At 33.2% G+C, this 11,773-nt stretch overlaps 1 protein-coding gene across 6 annotated transcripts in view; it reads left to right on the forward strand.

The window, feature by feature from the left end:
* The window catches only part of FAM126A (family with sequence similarity 126 member A), a 66,211-nt gene extending 54,512 nt beyond the window's left edge, over nucleotides 1-11,699 (forward strand). For 4 of the 6 annotated variants that reach the window (XM_036429189.2, XM_036429191.2, XM_036429192.2 and 1 more), the window contains one exon: nucleotides 7,137-11,699. In XM_036429189.2, the coding sequence (XP_036285082.1) occupies nucleotides 7,137-7,711 (575 nt within the window). In that variant the 3' untranslated portion in view covers nucleotides 7,712-11,699. Of the gene's footprint in view, nucleotides 1-5,919; nucleotides 6,216-7,136 lie in introns of all 6 variants that reach the window. The other 2 variants (XR_006740895.1, XM_036429193.2) reach the window with 2 other exon arrangements.
* The last annotated feature ends 74 nt before the right edge of the window (nucleotides 11,700-11,773 follow it).

The following is an 11,773-nucleotide window of genomic DNA, read 5'->3' on the forward strand; positions in this document are numbered from 1 at the left end:
CTCAGAGTATAGTCCTTTAACTTCCAGGACCTAATTCTGTGTTTCTATGGCAGATTCACTTTCCTTTAATATGCCTTGCAAATTATTGGCCTAGGATGTTAATTGTTATAGTGTTGTTCTTTCTGACCTAGGACATACTTCATTATTTTGCATCACACAAATGTGACTTCTGTTGTTTAAAAATGCCAATAAAGTACGAAGATAATTGATCTGTGTACCTGTCAATGGCTGCTCTTTGTAATCTGAATGATATATAAGCTCCATACTATGTCACAAGTAGCCCTAGTGATATGTCTTACCTACCGCTAGTTTGACCTCATTTGAAGACTGCCGTCACCCTTCCTTCTAACCCTTCGACATATTAAGCCATTTCTGCCTAAGGGCTTTGTATTAGCCATTTGGGATGTTTGAGCTGAAATTTAAATGATGAAAAAGTGCTGGATTGCACACTTTCTTCATATTGTTTTGTATATTATCATTCAGATATCAACTCAAATATCCCTTCCTCAAAGAGAGTTTCCCAGGTCACCCATCTAATGTAGACTTTCTCCCCTAGCACTCTGCTTACTCTCCCATTTTCATTGTCTTTATTGCTATGCTACTTCCACTTTCTAAAATAGTCTTGTTTACTTAATTCCCACTCTATGGTGTAAACTCTGTGAAGGCAGTGTCTTTATCTGGTTGACCATTGTGTCCCCAGAGGCTAAAACAATGTTTGGCACATAGTAGGTGCTCAATAAATAGTAATTGAATGCATGAATGAGTGATACATTTGTAATATTGACTGATCAGTTTGTTCCTTCTTTTCTCATTGTATTGAAAAAACAGTGTAACAACATGATAATAAACTGGGTAGAAGAGTATTCACTTATAATCCCAGTATTTAAAGAGTTAAACTTTTAAATTTTTTCATGTGTGTATATATTTTTCATAGTTGTGCTTTCTTTAAATTTAAAAATATTATTTTTAAAAAATTTGCTTTTACCCTAGCTGGTTTAGCTCAGTGGATAGAGTGTCAGCCTGTGGACTCAAGAATCCCAGGTTCAATTCCAGTCAAGGGCATGTACCTTGGTTGCGGGGGGATGTGTAAGAGGCAGCTGAGCGATGTTTCTCTCTCATTGATGTTTCTAATTCTCTATCTCTCTCCCTTCCTCTCTATAAAAAAATCAATAAAATATATATTTTTTTAAAATTGCTTTTGTTCAGTTAACAAAAATTTTTCCCAAGTCCTTTTAATAGCTCCGATTATTTTAATGGCTACATAATACCACATAGAATTGATATTCCATCATTTACTTAGCTATTCCCTTAATTTATTAAATGATTTGTTTCTAATTTTTTGCAGTTATAGATAACACTGCAATGAATAACTTAATGGATATAGATAGCATTTTATTCTATTGAATATGATAAATTATAAACTTAAACTGATTGGACTAAGGATTATGAACTTGTTTAGATATTTTGTGATATTTTAAATATTTATATCCTGTAAATTATAATAAATGTATATGAGTTTCCTTGAGGTTTACTCTAAAATACTTTTAATAATATAAAAATTGTACAATGTAGACAGTTAAGTTGGGGATTAATTTTTTCAAGCTTCAGCTTATTTTATTGTTTTTGCAGATAAATTTTGTAAGTGCCTTTGGATATAACCAGATTATTTTAGATTCATAAAGCAGTCTGAGTATAAAGCTATGTGAATTCTATGAAGAAATATATTGTTCCTTAATTTAAATGATTACTTTTGATAAATAGGGCAGCCTTTAAAATATAAAAGCTAAAGTTGGGATAAAGAGTTTCATGAGTTATATGATGAAGTAGATATTTGGGATTATAACATTACACAGGAGAGAAATCACAGCTTTTCATGATCAGTTTTCATAATATTTGCAATTTGTTTTACTTTTTCTCCCCCTCAAAGCCAGAAGAAATTTTGTAGGGAGAAATTATTTGAGTGCCTTTGAGAACCAATTTGGAAATGTCCACTAAAAGTATTCTTTAACTCTCCTCATTTCTGTATATGGAGAGAAGGTTACATATTTATAGAAAGTATACAAATAAAATATTATCTGAGAAGTTTCTCTTTGGACCTTTTTGAACTTTTCGAATTATTTGAAGTCAAATGTAAGTATTGCTTTTATAGTTATAGAGCAATCATGACATCTTTTGCACAGATTTTAAGCTCTGGGCTTTTAAACAGATTCTGTTTTCTTATGCATTTGTATTCCCTTAAAACATATCTATAATTTTCTTAAAAAAAGGATTAACTGCCTCTTTTTAGGTATATATGTTATCCTATGGATGACATAATAAATGAACTATAGATTTAAAAAAATCTATTTTTCCCTCCAGGTTTTTTTGTTTGTTTTGTTTTTGTTTAAAAATTTACATATAGAATTAATATATCTCCTTTCTCCCCATTGACCTCTCTCTGGTCACCCCCACCCTCCTGGCACATGTGCTCACCCCCCCTTACTGTCGGTGTATTTTACTAAACTTACATTTAGAGATGGCGACTTTACTTTTCCAAAGCAAAGAGCCTTTGCTTTTCTTTGTCAGCTAAAAAATTCTTACTAATATCAGCTGTATATTATTTTTCCTTTTCCAAATTTAAGCAACACATTCCTAGCATACCTTTCTCTTCTGCATGTTTTATTTATTCTAATAATTTTACCTTATAATGGGAAATTTTTTAGTCCATCAAACAAATATTTGTTGGGCAACTAATATATGCAAACTACTTTTCCAGGTGCTGAATTATACAGCACTGACCAGGCAAAAATCCTTGCCCTCATGGAACTTACTGGTAGATAAGATAAGTAGTTGTAGGTTAGAGAGTGATTAGTGCTAAGAAGTAGGGAGGAGGGTATATGAAATATGGGGAATATTGATGGGATGGTCAAGCAAGGAGCATTCCAGGCTTAGGGAATAGGGAGACCAGTATGAAGGTGTGTGTAGGGAGATTGGGTCACAGAACTTTGTAGAAGATGTTGGAGAAATAATGGGGAGCAATGTCATGTAACAAATGTTTATTGGAATTGCGTAATAGTCTTTATTCATTAATTTTCCTGAGAATTATATTTCCATTCTTTCTAGCTCTTTACAGTTTCCTGCTTTTCTTTTTATGAATTTACTAAGCAGTTAAAATTTTTGCCATTTTTACCAGATAATATACATATTATTAATTAAAGATTTTTGCTTATGAAAAAACACATGCTCTTATTTTTTCTATAATACTTGCCACATAATTTCATGTTTGAAATTTTTTTAATATTATGCTTTTTGGACTGCAGATCTTCACCACTATCACAGGAAATGTAATTAGCAATCCAGTTGTCTAGTGCTGCTTTATATAATTATTCTTGTCATTTTATAGTTTTGCTTGCAGAATTCTAAATTTTCACCACAGTTGCTTTTTATGAAATGATCAGGAATCTAGCAAATAAATTAAATTTATTGAAGGATGCGAGAGAACATTTAACTCGAATTGATTTTAATGAATTGGAGAGTTAAAATTTACAGTATTTTAAGTTAAAAGATTTGCTGTTTAGCTCCCCACTGAATAGTTTTGTGGCTCTTTCTGAACTTCAGTTTTCTTGTCTGCAAATGGGAGTTAAATTGCCTACTTCAGAGGCTTACTAGAACACATTGTTTTGAGAATATCCTATATAACAAAAGGCTAATATGCAAATCAACTGGACGGTGGAACAACCAGTTGCTATGATACATACTGACCACCAGGGGGAAGATGCTCAATGCAGGATCTTCTTCCTGGTTGTCAGTGCGCTCCCACAGCAGGAGCACCACTCAGCCAGAAGCCTTGAGCCAGGCTCACAACTGGCGAACCAGCAAAGTGGCAGGAGTGTCTCCTGCCTCAGTGGCAGCACTAAGGATGTCCACCTGCCATGGGGACTGGGCCTAAGCCAGCAGATGGACATTCCCCAAGGGCTCCCAGACTGTGAGAGGGCACAGGCTGGGCTGAGGGACCCTCACCAAGTGCATAACTTTTGTGCACTGGGCCTCTAGTAATTGAATAACGTGAACACACTCAAAAAAAATGATTTAGTGGCATTCGATGCAAATAGTAGTATTTTCTATTTTGTTAGCCACCTATGCTTATTTTTAAAAACTTTGTTGTGTTAATATGCATTGGCGTTGTTATGTCTGGATAATTTCCACAGTTTATAATTTTTTGGATTGATGGTCCCTTTAATAGATCTGTGAAACTGCTTCTACAGTGTAAATAGACAAGTCTTGGTTGTCTCCCAACAGTACTGTGGTGATTTTATTCTCAGTTTTAGGGGCTTCTTAGCATTTACTCACTAAGATTTTACTTTCCCTGACTTTGAACACAGCTGTAAGTAATGGGGGATAGGCTTGGTTGGAACTTTCTAGTCTCATTAAACCTGTGTTGTAGGGACACCCAGAAACTGCAGTGTGCTGTTACCTTATCAACATGCTTTGGTCTGTTCAGGAAATAAAGATTTCATTTAGAGAACCTTGAGACAAGTTTTTCTGAAGCACTAAGTAAATGGGAAATTATACCAGCACACTGGCCAGCCAGCCCAGGGCAACTTGGAGGTTTGAGGCCCTCCAAAGTGCATATTGTGCTGGGTATGGGCTACCCAGGACATCCATAATAACCTTTAAGTTTTCAAAATGTGAAAGATCAGAATAGAACTGTGGTTTCCAAACTTTGCTGTACATTAGTTACCTGGGAGGTTTTAAAAATCCCGGTGTTCAGGTCATAGCTCATACCAATTAAATAAGAATGTCTCATGTGAGAGCCAGGCATCAGTAGTTCTTCAAGATCCCCAGCTGATATCAATGCGCCATAAAGGTCAGGATCCAAAGTTTAGGAATATGTGGCTTTGGATACTGTTTCACATACGTTAGCACCATTAGTGAGAACATTGTGATCTTATCATGAAAAGCATTTGAAAGTAATATGTAATGTCTTTCAAGCAGATTTGTGGTCTACATTTTTTAAGAGTATAAAATGTTTTACATAGTCTTACGTTGTTTTGAACTTTAATTTTCATTACTGCCCCGTGGTAGACATAGTCAGGCTATTTTTTTTTTTCTATTTCTTAGAGATATTTCCTTGACTTCTTTAAATAAAATCATGCCTTTGTGATTTAAGACAAAAAGAGTAAAATGTCTGCAAGTATAAACTAGTAGGAGGTTCATTTCTTTGTTTTGATTGCAATGGCCATTTTCAAGATTAAAAGGACCAACACACAATTTGTTTTTCCAAATCCATTTTTACTTTTCTCCAGTTTAGTAATGAACTGTTACAAGATGGCCTAAATTTGTGGAATGTTATATCACAGTTGCATTAATGTTTACTAATATAAAAGATGATTCATATGTGAGACAAAAACTATACATGTAGTGTTATTAACCATGGTATCATAAGTGAATGAGCATTTTTCCAATATTGTGATTTATGGAGTTAGCTTTATATAATCTAATAAAAAATAGAATCTTAAGTGTACAAAGGGGAATTCCTAAGTGACTTAATTTCTTTTGTTGACAAAAGCTAGAGTTTTGGCTATATATCCTTGAATATTTGCCTTGGACTTTATAAATAGGTTCAAGTGGTCGCACTATTATCTTAGAGATCCTGTTTTGATTTATAAAAAATTTCTGTTTCATAGTCCATGTCAAATATGTGTGTGAAAAAATGCAGAACCTCTGTTGATGCTTTGTGAGTTTCTTCATTGTCATTTAAAACAAGATGAACTTATTGTCTCCAGTGCCATCGGTATTGTAAATTATGGAAATTTCTGCAGTGCAAATATTTGACTTAATTTGTAACATTCAGTTGTCCAGTTTTTTGTTTTTCTTGTTTTGCATTTTTATTTTGTTTTGTTTTCAGCCATCATTTTGTCTTATCATCTTCAATTCTAGAGCAACCTGACAACAATAATGATACTACTGAATTGGGCATCCTTGTCATTCCTGAGATTAGTGTCACAAATGTGGCCGGAGAGAGAACCGGGAATGGGGAAAAAGGCAGAACACTAGGAGAGATTGATGCTCAGCATATACAGGGTGTGCAGGAAACAGCCACAGATCCTAGAACTGAAAGCAAAGGCTTGCCAGAGATCAGGAGGCAAAAATCTGTAAGAAAACTGATGGAGGATGGAATAAACTCACCTGGCAGAGTGCAGTTTTAGCACAGCACTTTATAGCTGCACTCCAAGGTATCTCATGGAAAAGGGCCACTGCTGCATGTTTTAAGCAACAGTTGTACAGTCACAACAATTTTGCATGTCATCTAATCAAAATGCATGAATTATGCACCATAATTTCTCAATGACTCTTAATGCTCTTTGGAATGATTATACCTATATATTCTCTGAGTAAATTGTTATGAAAACTGAGGCAGAGAATTGCTTTCAAAATAATTTTCTGCTTATGTTTTGAGATCAAAGTTACTTATTTCATTGTATTTTTGCCATCTTTGATATGAAGAAATATATATGTGTATATATATATATATATACACACACACACATATAGAGATATATAGATCTCTCTCTCTCTCTCTCTCTCTCTCTCTCTCTCTCCATATATATATATATATATATATATATATATATATATATATATAATTTTAACAAGTTTGAGTTTGTGATACTGATAGTCTATATTTTTATCTTTATAAAATAACCTATAATATAGTATACAATCTTTAATGATGTTTGAAAATACTTTAATAATTTTTTTTTTTAAAGTTCTTTGGTAAGAACTTTGATTTTTCTACTGCTTTGTTAGTAGAGGAGAGCTTGCCCCCAGCTTTACTGTGTGGTATTTTTCCTAATTGTTTCTGATGCTTTGCATGGGTAGTAAGAAAATTCTTTCTAAAAACACAGTGGGGTGTGGTTTATGGCATGCTCTTAGTTTAATATACTCTAAATTAGTATTATTTAATTACAATGAACTATTTTTGGCATTTTATAGAATGTTTTGATTTATTATTTGATTTTGGTCTATAAACTTTTGCTTTACCTAATTATGCTAAAGTTTAATTATTTAAAGTGTAATTGATTTGATATTAATCATGAAAAAATAATTATTGAAAATACTTAGTGTTAATTAATCTTTGTTATTTCTTTGTTTAGGAAATACAGAATTAACAGATCAAGAAGAACTGATGGACATATCTGAAGTTGACGAGGGATTTTATTCCAGGGCTGCATCTAGTACCAGCCAGTCAGGCTTATCAAACAGTAGTCACAATTCTAGTAACAAGACAAGTGTAGGAAAGACTCAGAGACGGTCGGGAGGAAACAAAACTGGAGGAAAAGAAAAAGAAACCGCAGGGGAGTCGTGCAAAGATCATTTTGCTCGAAAACAAACTCAGAGAGCCCAAAGTGAGAATCTTGAGCTTCTCTCTTTGAAGAGACTTACATTAACAACCAGTCAGTCCCTGCCTAAACCTAACAGCCATGGTTTGGCTAAGACTGCTGCAACTGTATTTAGTAAATCCTTTGAGCAAGTCAGTGGTGTCACAGTCCCACATAACCCATCAGCTGTTGTTGGCTGTGGCACTGGGACAGATGCCAACAGGTTTTCCGCTTGTAGTCTCCAAGAAGAAAAGCTTATTTACGTTTCTGAAAGGACTGAACTTCCAATGAAGCACCAATCAGGTCAGCAGAGACCTCCTAGTATTAGCATTACGTTGTCCACAGATTAATTTCTAAGAGTTTTCTCATGTGACCAATGAATCTGGAATTATGGCTTTGCTCCTTTATGAAAGTGCCAGGGTCTTTCATCCCTGCTCCTGACAGAGCCCCGATGTTTTAAGTTATGAAGGCTTTATCAAGGGAATAATGTCTAGGTTTCAGTAAAGTTGAAATATGGTTTTGTTATTTCTTGGCTATGTGTTTTTGTTTTTGTTTTCTCCTCTTTGTTTCTGTTGCCCTAAGATTGTCACTGTGACAATACATTGTGGCAGGTGGTCTGATCAGATTGGTTACATCCTATGTGAGGGCATGAGTTATTTTCCCCCTAATAACTCCTATTTTGTAGATGTAATTTGGCCTTCAGAATAAAAGGAAAATCCAAGGATGGGAACTTTTTTTAAAGGATAAAACAGAGGTGCAACTCCGGGAATTCTACAGCTGGTTGTTCAGCAAGTCAGTGTGGAAAAATGGGCATGTGAAAAAACAAAAATGATGTGAAAAGTGCCCGATGAGAATGTTTGTAACCAGACAACTTTAAGATTAGTAGAAGAATTTATATAAAGTACTGAAAGTGCTTGGTGGCTTAGTACATAGACTATGATATGATTCCAGTGGATGAACAGAGGAATTTCTATTGTTATCTTTGCAACATTTGTATGTCAAAAATCATGTTGCTAGCAGATGTGTTATTTGGAAGTGTTTGATCAGGGCTGACCAGGTGCAAATCTTTTTCAGTTTCTAAGATAGGCTGTAAGGCCGCTTGACTTCGAAAATCCTAGTAATTCAAAGCAAACATCCTTGAAGGTGACCTGGGAATTGTATAAATCTTGCAACACAGCTCTCAAGATGCCAGTGTCAGCCATATTGTTTGCCTGCAAATGAAGGAAATTAGGTAAATTTTTATCTGTAAAATATGAAAAAAATTGAGATAGGACATTTATCTATTAACTCATTTAGGGTTATTTATGTTTGTATTCTGAAACTTAAAATGATAAAGTATTAATAAAATTACATGTATTTTTTATTTGTGAATAGGCCTATTTTTAATGTTTTTGTTATAATAGGAAGAATAATCAATGTAGTTACTCCCAATGAAAAAATAAATATTAAAAAGGCAATATGGTGGAAATTAAGCAAACTTGTGTGTGGCTGTATAGAGCTGTGTGACTTCTAAATGGATGTAAAAGTTTGGTGTTTGCTAGTGATGGTCATTTCACTGTGGTTGAGGTTGCCTGTGAATTAAGAATAAGTAATAATTCAGAGTAAGAGAGAAAGCAAGGCTAAGGATGAGAGTAAGCTGACTGGGAAAGAAGGCCTAGAGAACTGTCTACTTGTTCTTTTTCACTGTTAGTACACAGTGGTCTCCTTATTCATGGCCCCTCGCTGTAGTCACACAGAGAAAATACTAGTTTTCTTATACCTGCATATGCAGAGCTCAAATTTGTGAAAAATGTGTGTGTTTTGAGTGCTAACACATTTATAATATAAATGCAGTTCTGACCATAACTGCTTTGTCTATCATTTTAAATCTAATTATTCAAAAGGCATGAACTCATTTTCATTTATTAACTCTAAATAGAATATGGTTTTTAACATAATTTGTTGCAATCTATTGGTATAGCTTGTAGTTGTTAAAAAAAAAAAAAAAGTGAGGCAACCAGACAATGAGGGTTGCTATAGTATTAAATAGGAATCCTGTGCACAATTTAAAATGTTTATAAAATGTCACTGTGAATTTTCTGTTGTCTTTTTGTAATTCTTTAACAAAGAATTTCCCCTAGGCATAGCTACTAACAGTATTAATAGACTTAAGAACTAATTTAAAAGATCAGCAGTTTAAACAAGTTAAGATGCTTAGGAAATATTGCAGATGAAGTTTGTGGAGACATTAATTGGCAAAGTGAGAGATGAGATTTTAATGTCAATTTTTATTATGAAAATTCATTTTGGTGGTATTCTAGATCATTGCCACTCATGTGGTCTGAGAACAGTAAGTATAGTAGTATTGATATCACCTGGCATCTTATTAAAAATGCAGCATTTCAGGTCATCCCAGATCTACTGAATCCTATTCTGCATTTTAGCGAGATCCTTGAGTGATTTTTATATACAATAAATTTTGAGAAGAGAATATCAAGTGCATACAAATCTAACATTTAGAGTTCTCAGTGGTCTCACAACCCTAGGTCAGATATGTTAGATACTAGCTCAACATAGCCATTGTTTTAATGGTAATTGTTTAATAGTGTCAATGATAGGACTTTTAAAGTCCTCTAATACTACATTTTAATGATTCTCATTTACTTTACAATAAAAATGTAACATTTTATATTTTTCTTATTAACCATAAATGGAATTGGAGCTGTAGATGTCTGTAATTTTAAGTGTCAGAGGAATACCACACTTTTATACAATGCACAACAAATCTGCACATTGTATCGATACATTCTTTTAAAAACTCTGAAGGCTTACTAAGTAAGGTCGTCCTGAATTTTTGCTCCATGTAATTTCCACCAGTTAATTTTCTGGAGAATATATTAACAGTAAAATTCTTTTACAGTACCTTTGGCACTATTTTAAATAAGAATTATACATTTAAAAATTTTTATAGATATTATAAATATTGGATAATGCTATGATAATGGTTGCAATTATCCCTACTATTCTCTTCTCACTCATCTTTTCAAATTTGAAAGTTGGGTGGCTTTTGTAGGTCATTTTCTCATGAAGATATTGATGTGACCATTTGGTCACAGACTTCTACATATGTAGAATAATACGTTTTTTTTTAATCATGAGAAGGATTCTGCACAAGATTGGAGTCTTACACCCCATCACTCAGAAGATCTGAGCAGACATTGTAGCTCCATTCCACATTTTAAACCTCTCACTCTTCAAATACCCAAATACCTGTGGTCTTCTATTAAAACTGGGTTCCCAGTATTTGCCTTTTGGAATCTAAGTGGGGAGAGAAACAAAGAAGACTTTTCCCAGAGGACCAAGGGCAAGTGAGCACCCTGGAGTGTTTTGTACACCACTAGTGAACTTTTTAAGGACCTCTGTGGGACTTGCAGAGTAGAAATTCTCAGTCCTTAAATGATGACAGAGTTTATTTTGAAAAGTAATACTTTATTGCTCTTTTCAATTATGATATAACTTCTTAGCACACATTACTCATTTAAAAACAAAAAATTGAATTGAAGGAAGGAATATTTTTTAAACCAAAATAGGTAAAAAGAATTTCAGTTTTAAGGGATTTTGCCTATTTTGGAAGAATAAAAGTGTTAAATCTTTAAATTATGGAAAAAATGTACTCTCAGACAATTTTAAATATTTAAAGAAGTTTGTTAAAATCTGAGTCTATAGGTACGATAAATCTATAGTTTATTACAGGGGTGCACTTCAAAGAAATATATATGTTAAATAATGTAATTGAAAAATATTTTCTTAAAAGTCTTAAAAAGTAGGAATAATTTGATGGACACTTAAACTAAGCATTGTAGATAGAAATTAATGTATAATAGTGTTTACCCAATCTTTGGATAGAAAAAAACACACACCTCTCTAATCCTTTAATTAGCATGAATTTATACTTTTAGATTTGTTGCTTAGTAAAATTATACTCAATACTTTGAGTTATTCACATTTATGTTTAATATTGTTATATTCTTCATCAGAGAACATAAATATATTGTCTTCTATACTTTGTACCTGGTGCATATCTAAGGAGATTAGCAGTGAACATTTGGAAGATGTTTTTGTGGTTTTTTATTGTAGAGTTCTAGAGTAATCTACCTGTGTCTTGCTATGAAGTTTCTATTAGTACATTCAAGATCCTGTTTCACACACTGTTACTTTCTCTTAAATGAAGTTTATTGTGTACCTCTTATCTTTACTTTTAATTATGTAGTGATACTAATTTTTTCATACTAAGTATACTTGTTTCTAATTGTATTTCCAGAGTTTACATTCCTAAAGAATAAACTATGATTTTGGATATTTTTATGTGTTCTTGAACTTTTTATCTCTATAGAAATAAACTGGAGTTTAGTTTTTTGAAATTGTATATATTT

The sequence above is a fragment of the Pipistrellus kuhlii genome, unplaced genomic scaffold (genome assembly GCF_014108245.1).
Source record: "Pipistrellus kuhlii isolate mPipKuh1 unplaced genomic scaffold, mPipKuh1.p scaffold_m20_p_10, whole genome shotgun sequence".
NCBI classification, from domain to species: domain Eukaryota; kingdom Metazoa; phylum Chordata; class Mammalia; order Chiroptera; family Vespertilionidae; genus Pipistrellus; species Pipistrellus kuhlii.